Consider the following 9282-nt stretch of genomic DNA (forward strand, 5'->3'; position numbering starts at 1 on the left):
AAACAAAAAAAAACTAATTGAATAATCAATTATTAAATATAAACAAAACTTTAACACTTGTTATTGCTGAAATTTAGCATCGGTAACAGAGCTTTTACCTTTAGTGCAAACAAAAGAATGGTATTGACTTATACAGTAATCGTTAAAACAAGTCTATATCAACAGTAAACATTATTTCATAAACATTAAAAAAATGTTTCAAGATTGACTTGGTGTAAAGTAAAAGTTTAACAATTTGTGTCGAAATAAATATAATAAGTTGAAAAAAAAACTAAAAATAGAGAATATCTTAAAGTTTCGGTTTAATAAAATAAATATAAAAAAACTTTATGAAAAATAAATAAGTTTTAAAAAAACAGTATATTAAACTAAAAAAAATAGGTTTTAAGTATCAGCTAAACTAATTACAAGTATTAAAAAAAATTTGAACTTTTTTACTTATTTTGTACTATACAGGTTTTATAAAAATTTTCAAATAAAAGTATTTCAAAGTATTTTTAAAATTTTTGTAACTTTATTTTTAAAGCAAATATAGCAAATGGTGAAATACAGTTTAATCAACTGTAAACTTTCGTTCTAGACAGCTTAACATACGTCATAACGAAGAATACGACGGCCACTGCGAACAATATTGCGACGTTGTACCAGATCAGGTTGCTGTCCACATGTAATCCGTCCCCTATGCTCAACTGCGAATAGAGAAAGCACTCGCCTGTCGTTCCGATGCTGTTTGGTTTGTTTATATTTTTTGTTTACTGACGGACATATTGTCCGTATATTGTTTATTGAACGACAAAAATACGTTCAAAAGGTTTGGTTCTGGGCATGACGTCAAATTGTTCAGGTGACCGAAAGGTTTATTCGTGCACCAGGTCCTTGGACTAAACTTTCTAAGCGTTTTTTTTTGTCGTTAAATAAACAATATACGCAGCCATTATTTGTACATTAAACATAACATTAGAGTAAAAAGAATTGTTTTAGTTTGTAGTAATGTTAAGAAACGATTAGTTTACTTGTTTAAGTAAGTCAAGTTTTATGTCATGTACAAGTATTGCATAAAAGTTATAAAAAGTGGTGTGCTAACGGTTTAACTTTATTTTATTTCTTGACTTAGATTAGCATAAAACTAGTTTTCAAAAAAAAAAAACTGCAACTTAACTTTAAAATTCCCATGCACAGACTAAATTGTTTCACAATTTTTCAGTTTTAAATAACAATTCTCAAAAGCAATTTTCAAATGTGAAATAAATCAAAACTTGTCGTTTCTTTTAAAGTATACAGCACTACAACTCGACAAAAACAATTGCTTTATTTAGTTTAAATCATGACTACCAAACCTATTTATATAGTTGACTTTTGGTTGTTTGTGATTTAAGATTCTTTTATTTTAAACATATACATCTTAATGAGTTTGTATTACTAATAACAAAAAAAAAAAATACTCGCATACTTTGAATCTGGTAATTTTATTTATTACAAATATAAAATGTCTCTGTTTCTACACAACATTTTAAATACAAACAAACAAAGGCGAGTAACTATTAAAATACATATTTTTTGTGTTAAATTCAATTTAACATAGCAAAATAAACTTCTGCTGTACAAAACCTGTTGCCATTAAACAAGAGTTTGGTGTTTTTAGAAAAACCTCACCAAGACAAGCTGTCTCTAGTGAAGAAGCCAAAAATGGAAGCGATAATATTTTTAATTTCTGTCAAGGGAGCGTTATGAAAACTGGTTTAGGATACCCTATAATGTTTAAAATATGGTATACTATCAAATCCATCCGCGTTTAAAATCCACCCGGTTCTTTTTATATTTTTTCTTTATTTATAAAATTATTTTAAATATTTTTTTAATTCATTTTTTATTTATTTTTCACTATCAATATTACCCCTAACCCTTACCCTCGACCGGTAAGCGGTTCTCGAATTTGAATGGGTGGATTTTGAACGTGTCCCTAATACAAACTCACCAAGACATGTCATCCCTTGTAAATAAGTCAGCGCAATGTATTAAAACAAACTTACCAAGACATGTCGTCCCTTGTGAAGAAATCAGCGCAGTGTAACGAGGGTGGTATCGCGCTGCTCTGACCCTTCAGTTTGTTAGGGTCGATGCACGACACGAACTTCTTTCCCTTGAACTCGTTGATTGCGAGCGCCTGAATGAAAATATAACACTTGAACGTTGATTATTACTTAAAATTTAAAATTTAAATCTGTACATCAGTTAAGTGAAACATAACTGTTATGAAACGCGTTACGCAGTTAAAATGTTTTGAATAAGATAAAAAGCTGAGATACGCTACGATTGATTTAAATAGATTTTACAAATAATAAACTAAAAAAAATAAATGTTGTTATTTTAATGTAAACAACCTTTATGTTCCAATAAAAAATTTAGGTATCCAACCGTTAAAATCAAATTAACAACATTACTAGTAAAACTTACATTAAATGCAAATCTGGCAATACTTATATTCTGCATCCAAGCTAACCAGGGGAAAATGCTGTCTACGTTTAATAGAAGTCCTGCGAACATCTGAAAAAAAAAGTTAAAGCTAAAGCTGACTAGCTATTAAGAAAAAAGAAATACATTTTTTTAATTGCCTGTGAAATGTTGCAGTAAACTTTTGAAAATAATTCTAATGAACGATGAAGTTTTAGGCCGAAGAAATACTGTTATAATTTTTGTTCCAAAAAACATTTATTTGAATTAAGCTGTTTATGTTGATTTTTAGATAAACAAATTAAATTTAGAAAATAAAAACAAAAAAGTAAGTTTCTAATTAGAATATAAAACACGAAATATACTATACGATAACAATATTTATAAACAAACTACATACCACGCTGAACACAAACACCATGGAAACAATCGTGTTAGCAACAACGAATGACGAACAGAATGACGTCATAAATATCGTCATGGCAACAGAGGCGTACCCTAATGCCAGTATTATTATCAGGAAAGTGAAAAATTCTGTAACACCCTCTCTCAATCCTGTAAAAAATATCAATAAGAAAAAGAATATGAGTAATTTTTTTTGCACTTCATTACAAAAAATTTATATACTAAATATACTGTTATGTTGTAAAGTTAGTTTGTTATTTTAACGTTCATTGACAAAAAATATTTTTTTACACACAAAAAGTTTGAGTTTAAAAAAATATTAAGTGCATAATCGCAACAAAAAAATATTTTAACGTTTATAATAAAGAAAATAATCTAATTGAACAATAATCACTAGCAAGCAAATGTGACGTCATAATACTCACCTACCATCCAGTAAGTGGTGATGGCGAAGAAAATGGGGCCCAGAGTTCTGACGGGTATCAGGTCGCCCAGGACTTTAGATAGGAAGTAGGGGAAAACCCTGTAGTAACCCGACGCATACTCATGTCTGTTGTGTTTGTAGAGCATATTATTATTGTTTTAAAATTAAAATATAAAAATTGTTATTATTAAAGAAAAATATAAGTCTAAAAAAGTTTTAAATAAAAGTTTACTATAAGTAAAAAAGCAGTTTTTCATAACCAAAAAAGGTGATTAAACTATATTTATAATTATAAGACAAAATAATAATTAAAGTAGTATTTTAAAGTAGACAAGCTAAAAACTTACGTAAAAACTTCTTTTTCTTTTAAAAACACCTCCATAGCGCTTATTGATCCGAACAGAAAGTAAGCAACTAAATTAAACAATACTCCAAATCTGAAGAAAAATAAAATTAATTGCTAGAATATGCTGCTATAATAGTTCTTGTATGCTTTAAAATGTCACGTGGTTTAACTTTATCAACAGAACAATAAATCATTAATACAAATACGATAAATAGAACAAAAACATTAAGTTGACAGAGTAACAATACTACGTAGTTAATTTTTTATTATTATTGCCTTCATCTTATTATAAAGTCAGTTGATTGTTTTTACTTTTTTTTTTTTGAGAAAGTTGATAAAGATTATTGCTAAATTTTATCCGTTTAGATATTATGAGTTTTCAATTAAAGTTTTAACATTTTTATAATGTTACAGTACAGTTTTATCAATTTATGTGCTGTAACCTAACACTCAACATGAATAATCTACTTAACATGTTTTAGTGCAATTATTATACAATTAACAATTTGTACACTTATACAACAGTTTATATGTTTGTATTTATATTCATTGACAAGAAATATTAGTTTACTGTTCTTTGAAGTACTTAAATTTATAACAGAACTCAGTAGAAATATTTTAAGTATAGCATATAGAAATAACGTTAGCTTTTAATAAACATATTATTTTTTAATGTATTATACAATATGTACAATAAGTTTAAACTAAACTATAATGAAGTACAAAATAAAAGAAGCAACTCTTTACCTGTTTTGAACATCTGGACTGATTTCATTACCTATTTGGAAGAACAAACATCCAACTAAAAGTCCCATTATAACGTTGACTACCATCTAAAATTTAATAGTAGTGTTACAAAGAGGATATTTCAAATAAAAATGTTTAATGTATAATGGTATACAATGTTTAATGCTTATGTGAGTGAAATAATACAAGTTAAAAAGAACACTTTAAGTAAGTTATTCTTTATTAAACAAAAATAATACAAACCACAACAGTCAGAGCGGCAGGATTTCTGATGACGTTCAAAACGGCCCTTTTCATAAGAATTTTCAGTTGATAGTGAAAAGGGTTGGCATACTTTTTCACGTTAGAAAACCAACTATCATTTCTAGTACCTTCTACAACAGTTTTAATGTTATCTACTTTAAATAATTCTACGTTCATAATCATGCATTGTACGTGCTTGTTAAGTAACAATAAGTTCAAATTAAAAAATCTAAATATACAGATATTTCGCCTTTAACAGTACTTTCAACAAATAGTTTACATAAGCATACTTTTAGTAAAATTAAACTAATTAGTTTACGTGGTTAGTAAATTATACTAACAAAATGTTTAAAACTTTTTTTATTAAATAAAATTTTCTCATCTTGTTTCTAGCCACAGAATGAATTACAGCTCAGTCCTCAATTCTTCGTTATTATGCTACACTCATATTTTATTTTCACAGTTTGTTGTGAACAAACAATTTTTCACTCTAGTTGAAACTATAGTTGAAATTTACTTTTTGAACATCTTCCAAATGTTCAGAATATTTGTCAGTTTTGTTCTCTTTATAAATTACAGTTAATATGACTACAGCACTCAAAACAAACCTTTAAAAACGGCGCTCAAGTACTCAAAGTCCTTCTCCAGCCTCCGTCTGGCATCGGAGCTCAGATATTTCCCGTTCAATTCACCCGCGATCCTCGCAAAATCCTCAGAAGATCTGGTCCTCGGCTTCTTAATGACGTCACGTTTTGGATCTTTTTTCGTGACGTCATCGACGCTTTTGCGCGCGTCGCCGTTGACGACGTCGAGGAGGAAGTCGGCGGGGTTGTTGTGCGATTCGCAGCGGTACCCTGTGACGTAATAATGTTGCAAATGACGTAGCTTATTTTAACGAAATAATAAAAAACGTTCCAGTTCTATTAAACAACATATTGAAAATAATTTTTTCTAGTTTTGGAAACAAAAAATTAACTAACAAAGTTTTTGTCTAATACTAAATAGGACAATAATTAAAACGTTCACAAAAAAAAAACTCAATTTGAACCAAAAAACATTTACCAAGCGAGTTGAAATACGACAGGGAGTCTTTCATTTCCCCGTGATAAAACATCTTTCCCCTGGCCAGCAGTGTGAGCGAGTCGAACAACTTGAATATGCTGTACCTCGGTTGGTGGATTGAAAATATTATGGTTCGCCCCTTATTTGCTAGCCTGAAACGAAATATAAAGTTTTTATGCAAAGGGTTTGCTCTTAAATATTCAGCAGTGAAAACTTAGTTAAGTGCTACAAAACTCAACTCGCTCTATTAGCTAGTATTTTTTACTGAAAAATTTACCGTTTTTTCTACATTACCAGGTTACAAATTTTTTTTATAACTTAAAAAATCAAACTAAAATCTAGAAACTTATTGGTGAACATAAATGTAATGTTATCAAAACAGTAGATTAAAATAAAATTATTCTAGCTTTTAAAAACACTACTCTGAAACATTACGGATGATATTTATTTTTATTATCTGTTTGTTTTATTTATTACATCACTCTAACTTATAATTTATTACTATCATTTATTTTGTTCTCTATGCCCAATTATGCATAGCCGATCCCGGCTGATAGCGGGCCTTTTATTTATTATTATGACGTAACAATAAATAAAAAAGATTATGACGTAACAACTAACGTGGAAAGCAGTCTGATGACGCTGTTCGCGGTAGCCGCATCCAAACCAGTTGTCGGTTCATCGAGAAACAACACTGACGGGCTCGTGATCAGCTCTATCGCTATGCACGTTCGCTTCTTTTCGCCACCGCTTATACCCCGTATCAAGTCGTCACCTACCTGTGAAGTTCGTTTATATATATTTTTTGTTTTGGTAATTTTTTTTTACTTCAGACTTGTAGTTGACATTTTCCAAGGTTATTTTTGAGTTGAGCTCAGGTTGTTGTTTTTGTATGAGCAAAAAAAACTAAGCTATACCAAACTTTTTTTTACTGTGACATTAGTCAAATAAAAACTTTTTGTAAAGTATATTCCTTAAAATAAAAATTTTTATTATCAAAGTAGCTTATCTAGACCTAAAATTTTAAACGGTAAAAACAAATACTTTCTTTGAGTTACGTCACATTGAAAAACAAACGAACCATGGTATCCGCGCAGTTGCTGATTCCGAGGTCGAACAACACCTGATCCACCAGTTTCTCCTTCTCGCTCGTCGGAACGCTTTTGGGCAACCGCAAGTTGGCGCAAAACATCAGGTTCTCCCTGACCGTGAGCGTGCTCGTTGCCACGTCTTTCTGTTCAGGGGATTTTTTATGTGCTTACCAGAAAACAACGATTGAGTTAGTTTCTATTTTTCTAATCTCAATATAACCTTATGTAAAAATTTTCTATTTAAAAGCTGTAATACTTATTATCACTTCGTACACTATCTCGTTTCGAAGGAAAAAATAAGAAAATTTAAAACCTGTTTTTTATTTTGAAACTAGGATGTGATGCATTATGCATTTTTATCATTTTTATCAACAACAATTGTACCGCCGGCTTAATTTTTTATGACGTTAATTTAACTAACTTAATCACAGCTAACTTTAATTATCAATGTAAGTAACACAAACTTTATATCAAAATTTTCTATTTGGCATACTAAGGGACATGTAAATTAGTTTATTTAAGTTTTACGTTAAGAAAATCTGATTAAAAGTTTTTATTAAAATTAAACTACTAATATAGTTTAAAACAAAACATCTATGATTATATATACTTTGTCTAAAAATGTTGATATTATAATTTGAATTAAAGTAAGCTTAATTTTCAAAACTCATACATATATATAATATATATATAATAAGGTTATTATTTAAACTTGAACACCTTCTACTGAGCCCACTAAAATACCTAATATATATTATATATATATATATGAAACATATTAAACATAATAAATATATATATATTAAACTAAAAAACAACACTTTATAATATCATCAAACAAAAACAGAAACAAAACGTATATGAATTTATATACTATGTCTAAATATGTTTTTGAATAAAGGTGAGTTTTATAAAAAGTTTATATATATATATAAAATATATATAACAAATCAAAGGTCAAAATCAGACTTACCTGCAGCACGTATCCACTGATTCTTTTGAAGTTGTCGGGTAAATTTTCCCCGTTTATTTTCACCTCTCCACTCAGCCCTTTCGGATTTTTGCGACCCGCTAAAACGTCTAAAAGTCTGGAAAAATTTGAATATTTCATGTTGTATTTTAAAAGAAAATCAGTTAAAGAAACATTGTTATAACTCGTTAAACTTTTAACTTGTCAGAACCACCAACGTCAAAATCAACTTGAAGTAAACATGTTTATTATTGGTATAAATTTGTTTAAAATTAAAAAATGTTTGACGAATTTTAAGTAATTAATTTTGTTGACAAGTATAGTTAATAAAACTGTTCTAATAGCTTTAAGTTCCGATGCCTCACTCAAAACCTACAGCACTCCAATAGAAACAAACGTTTTTATTTTTACGTTTGTTCTTGTTATGACTAAGGTCAAATATTAAAACTCACGAAGTTTTTCCGGAACCCGTTGGACCCATGATAGCGTTGAGACCAGGTTTCATTACGCCGCTGTAAACAATGTTAAAAAATAAAGTACAATGCTCTTCATTCTTACTATATTTAAATACAGTTTTGTACATACATATTAGTTTCTATACTCATTGAAACTATAATAATCTTTGAATAAAAGAAAAGGTCAACTGTCTACTGTACTACATGTTTGAAAAAAAAAATAAAAGGTGACTATATCTTATTGTTCATTTTATACATTATTTACTTACAAATGATATCTAAAAACAAACAAGCTTGGATTAATTTTTTAATTCTTTACAATTTAGTACAAGCTAGATTAGTAACTTGATTTACATTTTATTAGAATTTTTAAGAAAAAACTTTAAAAGTTACCTCAAATCTTGAAGAATGTGCTTCCCTGTAGCGTTGTTTGAGTTTTTATCTGAAATGTTTGTTTTAAATGTTTTATTATTTAAAGATAAAAATCAAACAGGCTTAGTTTTGTGTAAAAGTAAATATAAAACATAAATAAAAATGAATTTTCATAACAGTTTTTATTATACTTTGTTAGAACTTTAGAACTGTGTTAATAGATCAATAAAAAAATTTATAAAAATCACACGAAACAAACTTCTATCAAAGTAAAATGTTGTGTTTTTTTTGTAAATAAACTTTTTTTTAAGTAGTGTTATATCGATACTTATCACTTTTTTTTTTCGAAATCTCATATCTAAGTTTTTTTACCTTTAACATAATAGTTGACATTTTTGAAACTCAAATAAGACTTTTGCTGAAGACTTGAACTGTAAAATTCAAACTATTAGCATAAAAATAAATATAATAATTTGTCATGAATACTTCTATTAAAAAAGATAATATCTGTTTTAATGCTCAAGTCAAGCTTTTTCAAAAAAAAGTAGTTCATAGAAATTAAAACGAGTATAGAAATGTTGTTTATTTAAAATTTTGTTTTTTGTTTAAATTTATGCACATTATCAAAAGTATATTCACATTTCAAGTGAAAAGTTATATTTAATTAACACTTAAGCTACAAATGTAGTTTTTTAAATATCTAAGGTACAGATTGT

General features: G+C 28.2%; 1 protein-coding gene across 1 annotated transcript; it reads right to left on the bottom strand.

The window, feature by feature from the left end:
- Positions 1–557: 557 nt before the first annotated feature.
- LOC145841282 (broad substrate specificity ATP-binding cassette transporter ABCG2-like) lies at positions 558–8247 on the bottom strand. Its single transcript, XM_082948651.1, has 14 exons — positions 8192–8247; positions 7743–7857; positions 6760–6912; positions 6300–6457; positions 5679–5830; positions 5225–5470; positions 4617–4747; positions 4374–4459; positions 3628–3717; positions 3282–3406; positions 2852–3006; positions 2455–2544; positions 2031–2164; positions 558–726 (listed from the first exon to the last, which is right to left on the bottom strand). The coding sequence occupies exons 1-14, from the start codon at positions 8242–8244 to the stop codon at positions 558–560; spliced, it is 1857 nt and encodes a 618-aa protein (XP_082804777.1). The 5' UTR covers positions 8245–8247.
- Between the last annotated feature and the right edge of the window lie 1035 nt (positions 8248–9282).

The sequence above is a fragment of the Thalia democratica genome, chromosome 1 (genome assembly GCF_965202585.1).
Source record: "Thalia democratica chromosome 1, ktThaDemo2.hap1.1, whole genome shotgun sequence".
Classification (NCBI taxonomy): Eukaryota; Metazoa; Chordata; class Thaliacea; order Salpida; family Salpidae; genus Thalia; species Thalia democratica.

Excerpts from the sequence above, each read along its gene's own strand:
- LOC145841282 (XM_082948651.1), bottom strand. The coding sequence starts at position 8,244 with ATGAAACCTGGTCTCAACGCTATCATGGGTCCAACGGGTTCCGGAAAA. Across the intron at positions 6,913-7,742 it reads TCAGTGGATACGTGCTGCAG|AAAGACGTGGCAACGAGCAC; the intron begins GTAAGTCTGATT and ends TCCCCTGAACAG. Across the intron at positions 6,458-6,759 it reads GCAACTGCGCGGATACCATG|GTAGGTGACGACTTGATACG; the intron begins GTTCGTTTGTTT and ends CGAACTTCACAG.